Here is a 19,988-nt window from a genome sequence, read left to right on the forward strand (position 1 = left end):
CTCACGAGCAGGAGACCGTGTTCTCTGGCTGGCTGGATTGTCCGCTTGGGCTGCCGTACATACATGGCGGCGCAAGATGGCAACCTCTCTAAAGCAAGGCCCTTGCTATCTATCTATCTATCTATCTATCTATCTATCTATCTATCTATCTATATATATATATATATATATATATATATATATATATATATATATAAAAGCATAATTATAAGGCTACGAAAACCAAACAAATTTTATTTTATAGCGATTATACACTTGTATAAACATACTAATGGGTAGAATATTCAGATTCAGTTTCAGATTTGACAATAAACCATGCCAAATATTACACACCAGCCCTTTAAAGACGCAGCAATAATTGTTTGCTGGCCTCAAATGCCTAGGTGGTACACTAACCACCATCACCTCCAACTCCCAATGACAAAGTCAAGTCATGTACTACATCACTTTCGAAATGCTGATGTGATACATATGAAACGTACAAATGTAATATATCCACGTTTGCAGAAATGTATTATGCCAACATTTTCTTGTGGCAACTTGGCTGCATATTACACATTACACATTTACAAGTTACCCTCAACACTGTCTTCCAGTGATCATAGAACTAGGATTACAATATGTAACCATCCTTAAAGGGTCTCCACTGATGTGAAGTATTAAATTGAACAGAGGGTGAAAATGGTCACAGTCTCATAGTGCTTTTTTATTACATTACACTTGTGGATAGTGGCTGATGTGTCACTTTTGTTTGCTTTCATCTTTTCACATTATCCTGCTGGAGTTTGATATCAGCCACTACCCATGTGAAAGGACTGTAGATCTGTTTATGAGACCGGCGCTGACACACAGTTCATTTCCAGACAGATATATCGTCCAAGTGGTGACAGGAAGGGTTATTTTCCCTCTATTTTGTTATGGTTGAGAACTCTTGCTTGAGACAGAGGCCAGTCCACAACTGATGGCTTTTCAACATAGTAAACAACTCCCCAACAATAAAATAGGAGATGAGAGAGGGAACGACTTACAATTAAAGTCAAGGTCCATTTAACTGAGGTGCTGTGTCGTGTGGCCCTGTTGCTGAATCTATCAAGTCATGACTCTTCACCTATAGGCTCATTTTGGTGCCTGCTGGTCCTGAATGCACATTCAGTGATGGAGGTTATTTCATTCCACTCTGTCTATCACATTCCCTTAACGTTTCTCAGCTCAGACTCCTGCACTTTACAATGTTTATACTCCCCCATAGCTTTGCCTCCACTGTTAATGCAAGCTATCAAGCTATCATCTCCTTATTGCTTCCTCATAGGCACCAAAATACCTTCTCATCTAACTGATGCATGGTAAATCAATCAGTCATTTTACTTGTGACATGAAATTTTACAAGGTACAATCCCAGTAAAATGCAATCCTTTCAGCTGCTTCAACTTATGCACTGCAATTTAGTCATTTTCTTGCATCCTTGAGTGCTTTTCTTACAATGTAGGCTGCTGCTTTATAATTGTCAATGTTTCAAAACCACACTTTTCACTCTGTTTTACAATCTGGATCACAACTAATACTAGACTTTTATGAATACTTAGGCTAGAGGAAGCGCTAGTATAGGTTTAAGTAATTCAAGATCAGAGGTGGTGTTATACAGTACAGCGTGCATGGAGGGGGCATCATGCCAGCTTATAATTTGTAATACATCTTTGTAGCAATGCTCACAGCATGACTTAAAGGGATAGTTTGGATCATTTGAAGTGGGGTTGTATGAGATACTTATCCATAGTCAATGTACAGCATACAGTAGATGTCAGTCAGCTTGCCCCCAGTTTGGAGTTGCAGGCTAGAGTCTGACACAGAAGCCAAGCAATGTACTGCTCTGGATAAGCTGCAGCAACAACATGTATTTTAGTCACCTTAAAAAAGTCCCACCTAAAAAGCGTATGCTGTATTTACAGTTTTTTCACCACTTTACCTTGCTGTTAGACGGCCCTTTCCCACGGGGAAGTGGAGCTGTTATAGTGCCAGACTCCACTGAGGAAAACGGTAATTTAACATAGCTGAACACAGGAGCTGCTGGCCTACCGCTGTCTCGATCATTTAGTTTGTGTTATTGTGTGACTTTGGTGTTTAGGGTTGGTTTGGTTTAAATTCACCAAAGCCACACAATAACACAAACTAACGAAGTGATTGAGGCAGTGGTAGAACAGCAGCTCTCATGCTCAGCAAGCCATAATTAGTTTTTGTCAATGAAGTCTGGTGGCTTTGAAGATAGTGTAGATGGGGAACTGAAGCCATTATTGGCTTTCTGACGGAAAGGTGAATTGGTGAAAATATTCTCAATATAGTGTACACTTATCACACACTTATCAGGTGGGTCTTTTTTATGTTACTGTACGATATGCTGCTACCCCCCATCTACAGCAGTACATTGCCTAGCTTCCATGACAGTGCTCATGCCACGTCTCCAAACTGGGGGCTTGCAGATACACAATGACTGTAGATAATACACTGACTATGAATAAGTACCACATACAACCACACTTCAAAAAATAAAAACTATGCCTCACTATTCACCACTTTGGATCCAGACTGAAATATGTCACAATGATTTGATAAATTGTTATGAAATTTGGTGCAGACAGTCATGGATCCCCAGAGGATGAATCTGACACCCCTGTTCCACCAAAATCAGTGCATCAGGGTTTTTTTTTAACCATGGGAAAACCCATTATTTGCAGGCTATGGACTTCTGCAATAGACAAGTATGTATTCTGTTTTGTTTTCTTCCTCCCATCTGGTGTGTCATGTTTGTCATTACAAATGGGCTGGAAAACAGGTTAGTACACAGTAGAAAGCAGTGCAGAGGCCAGTGAAAATGTTACAGTGGGTACCTTTTATATATATATATATATATATATATATATATACATATACACATATATATATATATATATATATATATATAAATATATATATACACATATATATATACACATATATATATATATATATATATATATATATACATATGTCACTTCTCAGTCATGTCAGTCTGTCTTTTAAACTGCCGACTAAATTTGGAACGATGTTCAAGCGCTGCTCAGACTGAGACGGACAGCATTTTGTGGCGGTGCTCCATTCTATTGCACTGAAAAAGTGGCTATGATTAGTGTGTCCACCCAGGTGTTGTATTTCCATCTTGCTGGTCAAAGCAGATCAGAGCTGGAGCCAGTGTTAGTAAGCATTGGTGGATTTTTTGTCCAGTGTTAAAGGAGCTTTACTTGTTTTGATGATCCTTTGAGTTTTCTTTTCATGTCAACGTGAGGTCAATATTTTGGGGCGTTTTTGAGTGAAATAACTCAACAATGTTTGGATGTATTGCCATGACATTTGCCATGATATGATATTTAAAGCATCACGTCCTTTTGACTTGCTGTCATCTCTCACATAGCACCAACAGCAGTTTAAAGGTCCCAATTATCAAATTAAATTGAAGATGTTAACATACAGCCATGGTTGACTGGCACAAATCAAATTTGATACATGCAATCATGGTTCCCATGACAATGACAGCCCCTCTGATATGTAGTTGGTCCACCACTGAAATATCTCAACAGCTCTGTGATGAATAGCCATGACATTTTGTCCCAACACTCATGGTCCCCACACAGTAAATTATCTTGTCGCACCACCAGCAGCATTTGGATGGGTTTCAATGAAATTTGACGTATAATTTTTCCAAAGAGTGGATTGCATTAGCTTTAATGACCCCTTAACCATCATCTAATGTCATCATCGCGTCAAAATTTAATTTGTTCAATACTTTGGCTAATCACCAAATACCTACAACACTAAAGACATTCACAACAGTCTCAGTTGTGCTGTGTGAGAATCGCTGATTCTCTAACGTCAGCATGCTAATATGCTTAACTTAGATAATGATCATGGTTAATATCGTACCTGCTAAACATGTAAACCCTGCTATTATAATGTTTGCAGGCCAACACTAGCATTTAGCTCAAAGCACCCGTGTGCCGAATTACAACCTCACAGAGCTCCTCACAGAGCTGCTAGCAGGGCTGTAGACGTTCTGACAATAAGTTGAGCATGAACACTTTATTATCCAGATGAGGTGTTGCTTAAATATCACCTAGAATTGCATCTGGTTCCTTTCAAGGGCTTTATCCGTATTAAATTTAAACCAGAACATGTAGAAGCAAAACGGACTTGCTCATGCAAAAATATGTCCTGTATCTGTAGACGTGAACTATCTTTCAGCATGCATGCATACAGTTTCACTTCTGTGCTGAGGCCCTCGAGAGCTTATCTCCTTTTAATAGTATTTCTTCACGTGAGCTTGCAAAATATTGCACTGTGGAATCTTTGGATCGAACCAAATTGAGCCACACTTCCCTCCAGCAGGTAACCTCATCCTCGCTGAGTGCTGAGTGTCTCACCTCTCTTCCTGCTTGCCGTCTCAATCTGATTTTTGAACAAGCAGTAATGCAGAGCATGAAAAGGAAGCACTCCAAAGCAGCCAGACAGCTTTTTAAACTAATGACTGATTGCAATGAGAACAATCACGGTCAAAGTGTATTGATTTTTTTTTTTTTTTTTTTTTCCAGGGGCTATTGCCTCTTCTGTCATCCTATTCACTTTATCTCCCCCTCTGCCGCCCTTTCTCTCACTGCAAGTCATGCCCACAGCTATCATTTGTCCACTGCTTTGGTACTCAAATAGTGATTTCTGTGCTTGATAATTGATGTGCTTTGGCTATACCCACTCTAGTGTCCACCCAGGCCACTGAGAAAACATAAAAACATCACAGGCTCTAAAATGAAGAGTGATCACCACCCAGGCCGGGCCTCCCTTGCTTGTATAAACTGGTTAAGAGGAAGGGCTGAAAAAATGCTTTTCCGGAGACAAAAACAGATACATTTGTTTGCCTTTACCTTTTCTTTACCAAAGGAAAAATAAGCTTTTGGCATCCTCGGAAATTGAGATAAAGCCAGAAAACTTTCACAAAATTGTCGTCTGTTGTTTGTTTATAGACATTGACGTACAGTTATTGTAACCTTTCCATATATCGCTGTCCTGTGAGAACCATCTATCCCCAAAATGTCTTCTTCTTCAGATTTGTGTGAATGTATTTTCAAGCGTCAACCCACAGAGGAACACTTAAAATCACAAAATTTGGATAAACAGCTGTTCTCCTTCATTAAACACTGTTAAATGTGTTGCTAAAGCTTTTTGGCATAGGCGTGGTAATTATTGTTGATTTGCTTTTTCTTGATGAATGCTCAATAAAATGGCATGCTGAGGGGAATTTAGCAATTACAGGGACCCTGTTGCAAAGCAAAAAGTTACAAAAAGTCAGGGGTGCCCTAAAGTTGTTGGGCTTCATCCTCTGGGAACCATGTCTGTCCCAAATTTCATGGCAATCTCTCCAGTAGTTGTTGAAATTCTTGAGTGTGCCAGAGCAACACTGACCGACCACTGGAACCATCATAGCAAAAAAAATTAATCATTTCCCATGGCTGGAGATGCTCTTCATTTTCCACAAGTTATGTTTGTATGCATGGGCATAACTTCTGGTAGAGACTGCGGGGAAATGTCCCTACCAGTTTTCTGATTATCTGAAATTTCCCCACCACTAATTTGATATTAATTGCATATGCATTTAGATCAAAAAAAGCCTATAATTTCCATCAGATATGCAAAGGGTTAACTCCCTCACATTCCCACTGGATGAGAAATAGCTTCTACTGGTGTTCGCTTTGTGTCCGCCTGCTTTTCATGCAGTGATATAATTGCCAGAGAAACTTGTGGATGAATCAGAACCGGCGCAGTGCACTTCGTCAGACGAGAAAGCTCAAGGCTAGAGCACAAAACAATCCAGGCTGTCGTTTTGCAGGTGCTTTGCCTTCTGTGATCATAACATTATGGTTCCAGTATCAAATTAAACACACTGATTATTTAGTGATATGAAAGACACAGCTGTCTCGAGCCTGCCAACACACGACAGACTTGGAATTGTAATGGTCTTCTTCACCTCCGATGAAGAGCAGCGCATGCAGCATCTCATCCAGAGTCTGGAGGGGATACTACTGTAGCAACACAGCAGTAACACAATGCGCAACAGACTAGGGCTGGTTTTTCTTGAAATATTATGACTTAATTCTCATTAAATTATGACTGTATTCACAACTTCTCAGAGAACACATGGCAAATGGTTTTGAATGCAGAAAGTTTTTAACATGAGCAGAAATTTCGTTGAATTGAAATGAACTAAATTAATATTGACATGAAGGTGCCACATGCACAGTTAAAGAGGTAACTTCCCAAACAAAGGACACATAAGAGGACATGAGAAGAGTGTATCGTGCCTACATGTGTGCTGACTCAGAGGGGATAACATCAAATGAGAAAGGTTGAGTTACAGGAGAGCAAGTATTTGAAAACTACAGAATATCTGAGAACATTTCTGATTATATTCCAATATTATCTGCCGCCTGAAGTTTGTGTTCTCCTTTACATAAATAAAGATGTTTTAACCATGAATTGATGCATGAACATTCAACAAAATGCAGGAAATGAAGTGTGTGATGAAGCGTCTGAAAGCTACACCCTTGTTTTTATGCAGATGTTCTGCTTAGGGCACGGTAAAACATATGGAAGGTAAATAGCATACAGGTATTTTAATATCACAGGAATATCCAGTTGAAAAACATTAGCTCTGTTCAGTCCCAAAAAATTAAACTTGTTAAAAGTAGGGCACTTACAGTTGTGAGCTAGACATAAAGGTGATTATGCATTCAACACGGTCTCTTTGTTTTTCTCACTCTGTTGCCATCTGTGTGTTTCATCCTTTCTCTCTGTCTTTCTCTCCATCTCTACCTCTCTTCTGCTATAAAGCAGAACAAAGCGACACTCGTGAGTAGTTAGTTCAGTTACTTCACTGCAAGCCTTCCAGCAAGTTCGGTCAAAACACTAATGCACTTGTGACCATAATTACTGCACATATTATATGTTGGGCTTATTTTAATTACTTAAGTTGTCATTTGTGTTTTTCGTGTGCGGTGTTTAAGTGGAGTCACTGTGTTCCCTTGGTTATGAGCTAATTGGTTCCTACCTGCCCTTGTTTTGTGGGGACAGCTATGAGTGATACTTGAGAGAGTGAGTGCCTCGTGCTTAACAGTGAAGGGAAGTTGCCGTACCCCTAAACTGGGATGTGTTGTCTTGCCATATTTGTAAAAATTAAACGAAGAGGAAGGAAGAAATGTTGTAGCCTGCTTATTCCCCACAGCGCAGAAGAACTGGGGAACACAAACAAACAAGAAAAGAGGGTAACAAACTCATCAGTACTGAGTCCCTATAAGATAATATCCAGTTGGACAAGTGGTAGTTCATCATGTTTTTATAGATCATATATTTCTTAAACCAGATTCCCATGTTACTGAAAGTGTATTCACCTCATTGTGTAACATGTTGTTCTAGGTGGCACTCCTCCAAAAATTTCGATTGCAAAACATTGCCATGTGAACTTGGGGTTGATACAGCTGAATAAGTGCAATTTCAAGTTTTGAGCTGACTGATTAAGAAAAAGAAAAGAAAGAAAAACTGAGAAGCAACTCAAATAGAACAATTTTTGTTGTAGTTGGAGAGCTGTATCAGTTTCCTCTTAGTATGATTTCAGCTTTCAAACACACAAAAAAAAACACATAATAATAACGACATGGCAATATTTCAAATGCTGTACTTGATTTTTTTGTTCGGGGTTTTAGTCTGCCCTACTATTTTCTGTATTATAAATAATGGATTCTGAAGAAAATGGAGATCAAATGGTGAAACTGATCAAATATCGACCAATATTTTGTAACTGCGTTGCCTGATTGTCGTCTAAAATGTTTTCAGAATCATATTTTATCCTGCCCTGGAAATCCAGAGTTCTCGCTAGAGCAAAATTTGAATTTGCTCAGTGAGTCACTCTGACAATCAGTAATGATACTCATTACCTATGCCCATGAAACCGAGCTGCACCAATCACATCGGTGTATCTGATATAGGCGGGCCAGAGGCGAGCTAAACAGATGACGACAGCGCTGTGACGACGAAGTCCGGAATCAGACAGTAAACATTACAAGATGGCTACGGATGAACACCAGTTGTTTGAAACGGCTTTGGCTGCTACAATGAACGAGTTAGACTTGGCTTTTTCTCTAAAAGAGGAACAGAAGACGGCGCTCAAATCTTTCCTTTGCAAGAAGGACATTTTTGCTGTTTTGCCGACCGGATATGGCAAGAGTCTAATCCATAGACATATATATGTCTATGGTCTAATCTACCAGTTAGCTCCACTGGTAGCTAAGCATAAGCATTTTCTCTGTTTTCTCAGCTCATGTAGTACCAATTTTTACTAGTATTTGCATCTCTCTACTGCTTAGACAGACTTCTTCTCTTTATGAAAAGACCATCTTCAGCAGAAAAATACAAAAGCATGTAAGACATCAAAAACTTTATAAAGAGGGGGAAAACTATGCTACTTGAAAACAGTCTCCTATACCTGATCTATTGCTGCTTTTCTAGCTTAAGTGCCACTATTTAGGTAATTATATGTGGACTGAGGGTGTGAGTACATAATTAGGTACCCTCTTAAGATATAAACGTAACTTTTGATGGACATTTTAATGCATTAGATATTTACTTACGTACTGTATATATGAAGAATTTTATTAGAGTAGGGAGTGACTACAGCAACCACACACCAAATGAAGCGGAGCCTGAAAGCTAGTTCAGACAGTCAACTCAAGCCCACTGCTACATTCACGCTGCATACTCATCTCACTGCAACATATATCCAACGCACCCTTTTGATTATGACAGTGTACTCGGGTCTATGTTTCCTTCGGAGGGAGGTTATTACCGTCACTCCCTACTCCCTGCCGAGCTGAGCTCTGTGCCTCCTTGTGCATGCAGTTCAAACGCAGCGCATACATTACACTCACAAAATAACCCCACTCCACGTGAGCTGACTGAGTGAACTGATGTAATCGTGTGATTTCACCGGCACAGAACGAAGCCACATGTTTTTAACTGATGAAGCCATTTGTCATAATCACTGTCACGGTGCATTTTTCTGCCTTGTTACAGGTGTCTGACTTCCCGGAGGAGCAGCTCTTGGTCGCCGTGTTCCCAGGAGTTCCGACAGCTGCTGAGCTCTTCCTGTTACCTCACAAAAACCAGACAGAGGTCAAGAAAAAGAGTGAGGAGGAGCTAGAGCAGGTATGGGTGGCTATGATTGAACTGTGCATCATGAATTGTTGAAATCCTATCACATAGATTGCTTTTACGTAGACATTGGTGACTGCAGCTGCTCTTTATGTGTAAAACACCATGTTTTATGTGTCTAACAGGTATCTGATATAATTGTAAGTGCGCTGAATCAAAATTTGGTGGAGTTCGAGCTCAAGCCGGGAGTAAGGGTGATTGTGTACAACACACAGTTAACACTGGGTAAGAAACACTCACTCTCACTGCTTTCAATTCTTCCATTAAGTTATCAACCATAACTTTCACAGTTGATTTAATTATGCCCTATTATTTTCTATTTTTCTATTTTGAAGTGTCAAAAAATAGAACGGTGGTAACCGTGTTTTGACAACAAGAACATTTCTTTGGTTCACCAATTAAAATTCCTGTCAGTCTGCCTCCTTTCCAGGCAAAAGAACACAGGGGAGTATGGGAGGGGTTTGATTTTAAGTGGAGCTCCTTGAGACGATCTTTTATGCCTGCCATCAAAAGCTGAACATCTGTTCTATTTCTTGTATCGCCATCCAACCACAAAATGAGTGTTACACTGAGTATAATTATGTTGATTATTTAGTCCTTGAGAAAGAACACTGTACAATTTAAGGGCAGAGACAGAATTCAGAATTGCTTAAAGAGTCAACAACACTGCTCAGTCACCGGCTGCTGAAGATGGGAAGGTTGGTCGACATTCAGAAACCTCAGAAATGAACCCCTGCCAAAAAACAAATTGCTGTTATAAGTATCAAATCGATGCTGGAGTCATGGAGGCACATTGATTGTAAATAACATGGCTGGTCTGGAGAACTCGACTTTTTTATTGGTATTGGTAGTCCGTAACAACTTCTGTGTTCCACCACTGGACAGATAACACTTACATTGTATTCATTGCTTGGCTGGTTTCATTAGGCACACAGTCTCTGGAGGCACACAGCCATGAGTTGTCCGTAGCTCAAAGTGCTAGATATTAACAGTCTGGCATGTGCAGCGATGTGACGTTCTGTGGTGTGCTGCAATCTAATGACATTGGAGGTGTACCCAGCTGGATCCCTCTTTATATTTCACCTCCCAAGAAAAGGTCTAAAAAGCCTTCAAGCTGCTTGAGAAAGGTCAGCAGCACACGCGCCGCTGTCTCTGAGCTAAAGGGCTCGGGAGTAGCACGGAAACGTCGGGAAAGTGCAATGTGATTTTCCTGCAGTGATAGACATTAATGCACTCTTCAGGATAATGAGAGGAATTTAAGGTGGACGCCTTGTGAGCAAAACCATATGGTGTGATATTAACCATAGGGAGTGCTTGTTTGGTTGGGTTGGTATTAGAGGTAAATGTAAGTGCATTTAACCATTTTAAATCCACCTGAAATGGCAGAGTTACCTGCCGCTGTCACTTGCTTTGCCCAGCAATAGAAACAGCAATTTCACGCTACCAGAACTTATGACATTTGAAATATTAAGAATAAGAGCATCATTTCATATTGCATTAACATTGTCATATACATATACAATGCTAATAATCAGCAAGAGAATGCATTTACTGGTGAATGGGTTTTATATCATGTCAGAAGCTGAGTTAATGTAAATGTGCAGTCAGGAAAATGAGAAAGATGAGAAAGTTTTAAACACTATGCCCATTCTTCTGTTGAATGCATAAGCACTTATAGTATTTATATGTGTATACACGTATACACTATGTGTATATAGTCCAGAATCAAGATTCCCTGCAGAGTTTTTGACCTCTAGTAGTGCCATGAAGCAATGTTTTCACACCCCCATATTGGCTGTATTGTACTAACATGATACACGTTCCTGCTACCTGTTCTTCACTACTCTGCTAATCAGCAGCATAGCAATGCACCTGCAAATATAGCAACGGAAAAGGCTGAAAGCTTGCAAACATGGATGTAAACAATGCAGGATTTAAAATATTAAAACATTAGTTAAATATTTAGTATTTTAGTAATGGACGCCTCCACATTGGGAGCCACGTGCAGGCAACTAAGGTTCAGACTCTGAATCATAGATGTGTTGTGAATATCGCTTACAGCTCCTCTAAGGAAACACCAGTTGAGTTTCGGTGAGACACAAAGTAAACATAAGCAGATATTTAAAGGTATGCTATGCAGAAATAGTCTGTTACTGTTTGTGAACGCAACAAGCTTGGTGCCCAACACTGCTTGTGCATACACGGCAAGCAACTATTGTAGGAACGTTGCATTTGTTGTAATGGAAAAGCTAATGCTTTAGCAAGCTACGTTAACACCTGGCACCTACCTGTTCAACAGAAAACAAGCCAACTATGGGTCATTCTTGATCCCCATCCTCTCCTTCACATGCCGCTTCTTTAACCACTTGGAAAACTTGAGGTCGGGCAATGGGCACTATTTTTGTGCCTTTTTTTAGCCAGCTTTTAAGAGTGCAGCGACAGGTTGCATCTGAGGTTGCTAAGCAATCTTAACAAGTACTATATCCTAGCTAAATCCTGAGTGCAGAACTGATCTTCTTCCAGGTGCTGTTTATAAGTGTGTAGGCCTGTCTTCCATGGGACAGATGTAAAGCTCTGGGTGGCTCTGCACCAAAATGACCAACTTCTCCATATTTATCACAGACTGATATTTACGGAAGACAGGAAAGATATCTGACAGCTGTGATTGGTTGGTTGTCGTCACTTGATATGTGATGCGCGCTGCTGCGTTCCAAAAGTTGAACTCAGTTTATCTCAGGGGCAGCCATCGCAACTTGGAAAATAGGCGCTCAGGAACGCACAAATGCTGTGACAGCATCGCTCTGTCATTTAAGCGTGCCTGTCGTGCATCTGCATTTAAAACAATGACTTTGAGGGCACAAAAAACGTAGCATTTGTATGGCTCCTAAAGCCAAACCCAGATTCACTCTAGTTTTTGCACAAGCTTTGTCCGTTTAGGGACTCACGTCACTATATTTGTGTTTTTTTGTTTTGTTTTGAATGTTTGAGTGTCAGTGATTTTCCTAGCTACCTTTTGGATTAAAAGCTTAGATCGGGCCCAAGAAATCCAGCCCGACCCCACCCAAACCTGTACGTGTTCTGTCTGAGCCCTGCCCTGCCCGTCCCTTTAACTGTAATTATGAGCCCAAGTCTGGGTTAAATCCGACATTTTTTAAGGATAAGAACGTGGACATTGAAGGCTGACTCTGGTCTTTCTTTCCATGGCAAGCCTTCGTCATGTGCCTCTTGAGTGTCAAGTCCCCGTCTTCTTGCTGTCATATACCAGCATCTTGCTGCACTTGGTACACTCGACGAAGCTGACACAAGCATTGTCAATTTAAGCTCACTGCCTATGGTCCAGTCACTACCGTTTTATAAAGTCCCGACTTCACCTGCACTCACATTGGCTGGGAAATGTCCAGAACACAGCAAAACAAATCAAAAAAAATACAGGCAGGAGTCTCTGCAGATAAATACACCGCCACACAATTCTAATGGGTTATAAGTGATGACTAAGAGGGATTACTTTTGCGTAAGTCTATACATGGTTTTTTGTTTTTTAAGAAATCCTTGAAATCCACTTTGATGTGTGAATATATCAGAGGGGTGTAATACACAGGGCGACTAGTGGGTAAGCAAGGAAAGGTGGCTCTCATCTAACCTGGCTAGATCGCTTGCTTCAGAGGAAGTTATATTCAGGAAGAACAGGAGGGAGGAGTTTATGTTGAGAGTTACGGCTTGGGAAAAAAAAGGTTCTCTTTGGAGGGAGAGTGTATAGAGATCTCACAATGGCAAGAGCTCTGTCTGATTGGCCAGAGAGTTAACTGCATGACACATATCAGACAAAAACAGCACCTACAGAAAGAGTGTAATTTAATTCAGTGTTAGTATATCCCAAGTGCAAAATTGTGGTCTTTTGCAATGTGTTTACTTTACAAGTAAACATTGTGATTATAATTTAAAAAAAAAAAATAAGATATATTGTTCAGCCCAAGGTAGCATACAGGATTCTCTGGGGTCATAAATGCAGCAGATAGCACCTACATATCACCACTGGAGCCTTAGAGAAACATGAAAATTATTTTTGTCACTTGTGTAGTATGGTGGAGCTTTAGGTAATATTAACACTTTAAATTTCACACTGCGTTTCATCCATACACTGAAAGTATGATGAAGGCACAGCAAGCATAGTCTGCTTCACACTGCTGGTTACAGCTAACAGAACACACACATTAGAACATGCATTAGTCTATTGGTAGTTATCACAGATAATAGGCAATCAACAAAATTAATTTCATTGTGATTCAGCCATAAATTAAATGATTCCTACCTATCCTTCATTGTTGGACAGTAATGTTGAGTGTGCAGTTGTCACGTCAGAAATAAATATATTAACTTTCAGATCTATACAACTGGCAATTTTCTGCCAGTAAGCCTCTCTTGCATTATTTACAGCAACAGTGTTTCTTTTGCTTTAATATTTTTTTATACACTCTTGATAGTTATCAATAATAACCACCTGTTTCTTTTGACTGAAGTATGTAGCACACAATTGTTCTTTTTGTGCTGTAGGAGGATGATGTCAAACACCCCCTTTTATGGGAACGTGCACAGAGCCTGATGAAGAAGCCCTGGGTTAACAAAGACAGATAATAACCGCTGTTGTGATACCCGTAATATGTGATTAGGGTTTTAGGTTTTGTCATTTTATGTTTTAAATTGCTTTACTTAACATGTTATAATGTAGGAAAGTTTATTGTCTTTGGTCTCACCACATAGGATTAAATAACAATACAGGGCAATAATCAGAGCAAAGGGCAGGGACACAGTATCTTCCAAACTACATGATTTAAAAAGGCATTATACTGATACATGTAAATACACCAGATGTAGCCAAATGCTAAACTAGCTAAAATATATTACAAACATAATATGTACATATTATAACACATTAAGGTGGCAGGATGATACAGTGGTTAGCATTGTTACCTCACAGCAAGGGGGTTTGAACGCGGGGTGGGGGAGCCCTTCTGTGCGGAGTTTGCATGTTCTCCCTGTGTTAGCAAGGTTTTCTCAGGGTACTCCAGCTTCCTCCCACAGTCCAAAGACATGCAGGTTAACTGGTAACTCTAAATTGCCCGTAGGTGTGAATGTGAGTGTGAATGGTTGTCCGTCTCTGTGTGTCAACACTGTGATAGTCTGGTGACCTGTCCAGGGTGTACCCCGCCTGTCGCCCAATGTCAGCTTCAGCCCCCCCGTGACCCCTAACAGCATAAGTGGTTACAGAAAACGAATGAGTGACTATACGATTAGGACTTCCAATAACCTTACTTTACATAGGCCTACTTACTGCACTTATACCAGGGATGATGTGCATTACTTTACATCACAGTTACCCAAATGGCTACTCTTGGCAGGTTGTGGTAGAAGTTGAAACCAAACAAACAGAAAGGCAGACAAGTAATGATATTCCCTGTCCTCTCTCCCGCTCCCACAGCACCCTTGGTGGACTCCAACCCCAGACACAGCAGCTCGGCTATGCTGATGCTGCTATCAGTGGTGTTCCTGGGCCTAGCAGTGTTCCTCATCTACAAATTCAAGAGGTACACACGTCTGTGATTACTTCCACCTGCTGCACATATCATACAGAAACCTAGTATATATCTATTACCATATTATCTATTATTGATGATACCAGATGAGCACAGTCTGGACCAATCAATCAGTCGTGTTTGGAAATTTGATTTGACAAGTCCCCCTAGAGGTTGTCTAGCGGGATTCCAATGCATGAGGCACATGTACCAATCAGTGATAAAATGCAGAGAAAACGACCATTAAATGGTTTAATATGCGGTTGCTGTGCCTCGGCTGTTATTTGCTGAATAAATTATTCATACTCAAAATTATTCTCTTGAAAACTCGGAGGGAAATGGAAAAGCTGTCATTAATTATGGATATGAATTTTTTCCCATTAGTCTAAAGAGGATGCATTTTTCAAGAAATCTCACAGTTGACAAAACAGAGCAATTAATAACCAAAATGAATAGTAATTGGAAATAAATTGGATAGTGACTCAATAAAGATGTATATTAGGTGTTATAAATGCAGATGGGAAAAGATACCAGTGTTACTGTAATTTGCCTATAGATTAGTTACTGAGGTATAATTATAGTCAGGACAACTTTGAAAGTTGGAATGCCCAGAGCACGAGTAAACAGAACTACTGTGTTTGAGGTTACAGAGAAGCGCTTGTCATCTCAAAGTAAGCCAATTAGGTAAAACTACCTTAGTTAGAGTTGTGAAAATAATGACTCACAACAAAAAAAGTTTTTGCTTTCATTCAGCGAAAGATTGTTTCATTTATTTTCCAGAAAAATGTTGCCATTCGATACTTTTCTAACATCATTTTGAGACTCATTTGTCAATCCCTTCTTTTGGAAACCTTTAGAAAAATACCTTGGATCAACATATATGCTGAGGTGAACCAGGAGAAGGAGCAGGAGATGATTGGCTCAGTTGGCCCGGGCGACAGCACGCCTAAAATCACTCTGAGTGAGTTCTCCACATCCAAAGAACTCATGGAGAAGGAACTGGATGCCAGGGTCAAAAGTAAGTTTTGAGCTGTCATATTCACATTAAATGATGTTTGGAATCAAAATGTTTCTTGCTGACATTACTGTTAACTAGGGATGTCAATGGTTAACCATAATTGGTGAGAATATTTTTGACCAGTTCTGCATGTCACAGCGGATGCAGTTAACTGCACTACGCACCACTCAGATCAGGTGGGAGATAGACAGCCGGCTAGCCACATTAACATGAGGAAACAGAGTGCCCACTGCCGACCGTGTGGTCTCAACTAGGTAGCTAATATCACCCTGGGTCGGTTGTGAACCAACTAGTGGCGCTGCTTGTTTGACGATTACCATTAGTAACACTATCCTGACCCAACAGTGTTGTTGTGAACTTTTTGTGCTGGGGATGCACAATGATATCGGCATGTCATTGGTATTGGCTTATACTGGCTTTAAAATGAACTATCAGAATTGGCCGACGTTCCGATAATATTGGTGCGTCATTGGTATTGGCCAATATCGGCTTTAAAGTGAGCTATCATAATCGGCCAAAATGCTTCTTCTTATTTTGCACAACGATAGAGTATTACATACATTGAAAAGCATTGTATTTCATGTGTCCATCTGCTGGTGGGCCATCACAATAACATTATACATGCTTAATATGATGTTAATTCCACTCCAGAAGAGACTTGATGATCACGAAAATTTGGAAGGACAAAAGTGGATTTATGGATATCAGTATTGGTTATCGGCTGAATAAGTTGTTTTAGATTGGCATATCGGATATCGGCAAAAATTTCAATATTGTGCATCCCTACTTTGTGCTCAGTTTTCAGTCTCGGCTCAGTTTTAAGCTGCAAACCCCCTTTAGCATCACTGCTAGCAACATTAGCAGTGTCAGCATGGCTACTGGTGCTAACATGGTTAGCAATGCTAAAAGGGTTTTGCAGCTCAAAATGAAGCTGCTTACTCACCAGGGTGACGTGGGGATAGACTTGAGGGTGGGCACCATGTGTGCGCAGCAATGTTGTCCCGCCACCAGCACAGCGTTGCCAGTGATTATCGTAAATGAGGTGCACCACCAGCTAACTTAGCTCCCACCTGACGTGGGTGGCCAATGCCAACGTTACCTAACCAGTGGAGACCAGAGGGTGGGCAGTCGGTGCTACATTTCCACATGTTAATGCAGCCAGCTGGCTGGCTGTCAGCAAAGCCAACAGAAAATAAAATCAAAGGCAAGACATTTACATCACAAAATATTAAAATGTCACTTCCTGTAAACAGATAGAGCTTTGGTTGAGGAGCAAAAGCTCACTGAGTCAATGGAGTGCAGGACCAAAAGGAAAAGCCTTGTATTTTAGGTTTTTTTGCATTTTTTATTAAAAAAAAATAACTCAATTCAGTAACAAAACAAACCAAAATTGACATCTCTACTGTTACCTGTAAAAACATTGCTCGAGAGGGATGTTGATGTCCTGATCTGAGAAAGGATGTGTTTCTCTGCTTTTGGAGATGGTTTGGAGTGAAAGTCAGCATGGCACCACACAGCGTAAATGTGCAGATTCACCCCCCAGGCATACTTTAGCTATTGAATTTGAATTATTTTTAACCAGAAAATTGGCAACTTAATCTCCTTATAGCATTTTTAATTATTCAAAGAAAAGGAAAGCAGAGGGAGCCGCAGAGTAGAGACAGTCCTGGACGGGTTTTAACATAGTAAAGAATAGATTCCAGCAAGGCTTGCAGTACTGAGAACAATGAATAATTAATACAACCAACATGTTTAAGCATGCGGCCTCGGGATTCCAAAGGCCAGAGACAGTGCCGAGGCAGCAGCCTTAATCACTTAACTATTGGGTTACAATATGACTTACTTAAAAAGAATATTTCAATCCAGCACGAAATAACAAAAAGCAAACTGCCTGAATACTGCATGCTCGCTTTGACCTTATATGATGCACAGAGTCTGTTTTGCAGCTTTACCAAGAGAAGGCAGTACAGGTCATCTGGCAAGTGCAGTTCCTGGATGATTTGACTCTTAGAAAGCTGAGTCTGACGTAGGTGTTAAAATTCAGAATAACTATAGAGAAATGAAACAAGTCTTACACAGTTGTGGACACCCCCAAGCACCAAGGCCATCAGTATTCCGCCTTATTTCCAGCTGAATTTTTTAATTTTTTTTTTTTTTTCAGCTCAACACCCATTGTTATTTTTTTGCATACAACCCATAATCATCCACAGAGTAGATTCAGTCAGTTATGAAATCACGTAGCAGCTCGGCTTGACGGTGGTATAAGAGGTTGTTTTACATACTGAATGGGAAAATATAATAATAAATGCTGATTAGAGTGCTATATTAAGAAGCTAAAAATACATAAAATTACAATAATTCCACAGTTTAAAAATACACTAGACAAACATAATATAATAGAAGAAAATATGTAACTTGATTAACAAATGTGTTCCCACAAGCTTAAAGAAAAAAGGCAAGATTTAAAAATGATAGCAGAAGAGGAAGATTTAGTAGTGAGGGTTCTGACTGTTCCACAGTCTGGGAGGAACAGTAGTATATAGTAGGTACAGTTTTGAGTTTTTACCATTAGAAGTGCTATGGAACTTCAAAATTTAGAGGATTTGCTGCTTTTCTTTACGTTCTTTAACAGCATACTGACTATCTTTGGGTTTTGGACTTCTAAAGACCAAATAATTAGTTGATAAATCAGGAAAATAATTTGATATTAAAATTAATACTTATTTGCATCCCTCAAAGGCATATGCTGCAATCCATTGCAAGTTGGAAGTTGATAATTTCGAGTCGGTGTTCCTGACTTCTGATCTAAATGCGTATCCATGCATCTGGTCAGGAAAACACAAGCACCCGCAGCAGACTAATGTTTGTATGGCAAGTCTCTGTCAGAGCTTTACAAGCATCTAAAGTAAGGTTGAGTACTGAAAATCTATACGGCCGGTACCAACAGAGGTCATAGTGGTCGCAGTGCGGTTTCCGGTGCCTTTGTGCAGTCGAACAAGAGAAGGAGAACATATGTGTGCTGCTGACTTGACAGTGAGGCTATGGTGACCGGAGTAGAGAGTACATGTGGCAGTGCAGTGTGTGTACAGTTTAGGTTGTCAGTGAATAAAATGCTGCAACTGCTTTAGAAACAAGGCAAGTCCATGTCTCTTGCCTGCCATCTGCTTATTAAAGGGTGTTAGCCCCAAAGTTAGTATGCAAAGTTCGCCTTCTATTGGAACCTGACCAGGCTCAGTTACGACAGACCAACTATTGTGATTATAGTCACAATCTCAGCTGCTCCCAAACAGAAAATGGAGAAATGCCTGGCTGCTGAGTGTCTCCCGAAATAGGAAGACAATTATTAATCCAACTCAAAATGTCTTTTGTTGTTATTAGTCCAGTAACTGTTATTAGGTATAAAATTATTGTAGTTGGGTTAGGTTACGTAAATTTGTTGAAAGTGTTTTGTATTAAGTCCTATCTATACATCTACTTTAAACTGTCAGAGGTAATATATTATTCAATTTCATATTCAAATTTGCCTTTGCAATAAATAAGCAGTTCCTTAATGTCCTTGACCGTAGTTTTGTGCTTTTTTTTTCCTGTTAGTTTTTTAAGCATCAGGTCAGGCACCATTTCGGCACGGGTATCAGAGAACACCCTGCGCCCACTGCTTCTCTTCACTAATGCGCTGTGGTAATTGACCTTAGTCAATCGACTAAGGTCAATTACCACAGCGCATTAGTGAAGAGGAACAGTGTGTAAAGTAGGACAACTGTCTTGCTCGTCTTGCTGTCTTGCTCGCTTAATAAAATACCATTGAAAAAATGTGTAAACAGCTGCCAAGCAAAATAGTTTGAACTTCCACAGCCACCATGTTGCTGTGATTTCAAGTGTGTTTATATCAGCAAACTCGGGCTGGATGAATCTAACCAGAGTTTCCGACTTGAAACTCTGACTTTAATAACTGTTCCACTTTTCTGTGTCGAAAGTCCTTTTTTTTTTTTTTTTTTTATCGTTCCAAGTACAATGGATTGCGGCAATATTAAATTACTAAAGGGGTGCTACAGTGATTTAGTGTTGCGCTTCCATAAAGTGAGGGGAGACATATTTTAAAAGGAATGATCATAATCAGTGCA

The 19,988-nt window shown here is 40.0% G+C and overlaps 1 protein-coding gene across 1 annotated transcript in view; it reads left to right on the forward strand.

Annotated features, from left to right (window-relative positions):
• Positions 1-19,988, forward strand: part of sorcs3 (sortilin related VPS10 domain containing receptor 3) — a 314,383-nt gene that overhangs the window by 286,444 nt on the left and 7,951 nt on the right. Inside the window, exons 23-26 of the mRNA XM_049571881.1 lie at positions 9,142-9,273; positions 9,405-9,504; positions 14,756-14,861; positions 15,707-15,867. Of these exons, the coding sequence (XP_049427838.1) occupies positions 9,142-9,273; positions 9,405-9,504; positions 14,756-14,861; positions 15,707-15,867 (499 nt within the window). The remainder of the gene's footprint in view (positions 1-9,141; positions 9,274-9,404; positions 9,505-14,755; positions 14,862-15,706; positions 15,868-19,988) is intronic.

This window comes from Epinephelus fuscoguttatus, linkage group LG3 (assembly GCF_011397635.1).
Source record: "Epinephelus fuscoguttatus linkage group LG3, E.fuscoguttatus.final_Chr_v1".
NCBI classification, from domain to species: Eukaryota; Metazoa; Chordata; class Actinopteri; order Perciformes; family Serranidae; genus Epinephelus; species Epinephelus fuscoguttatus.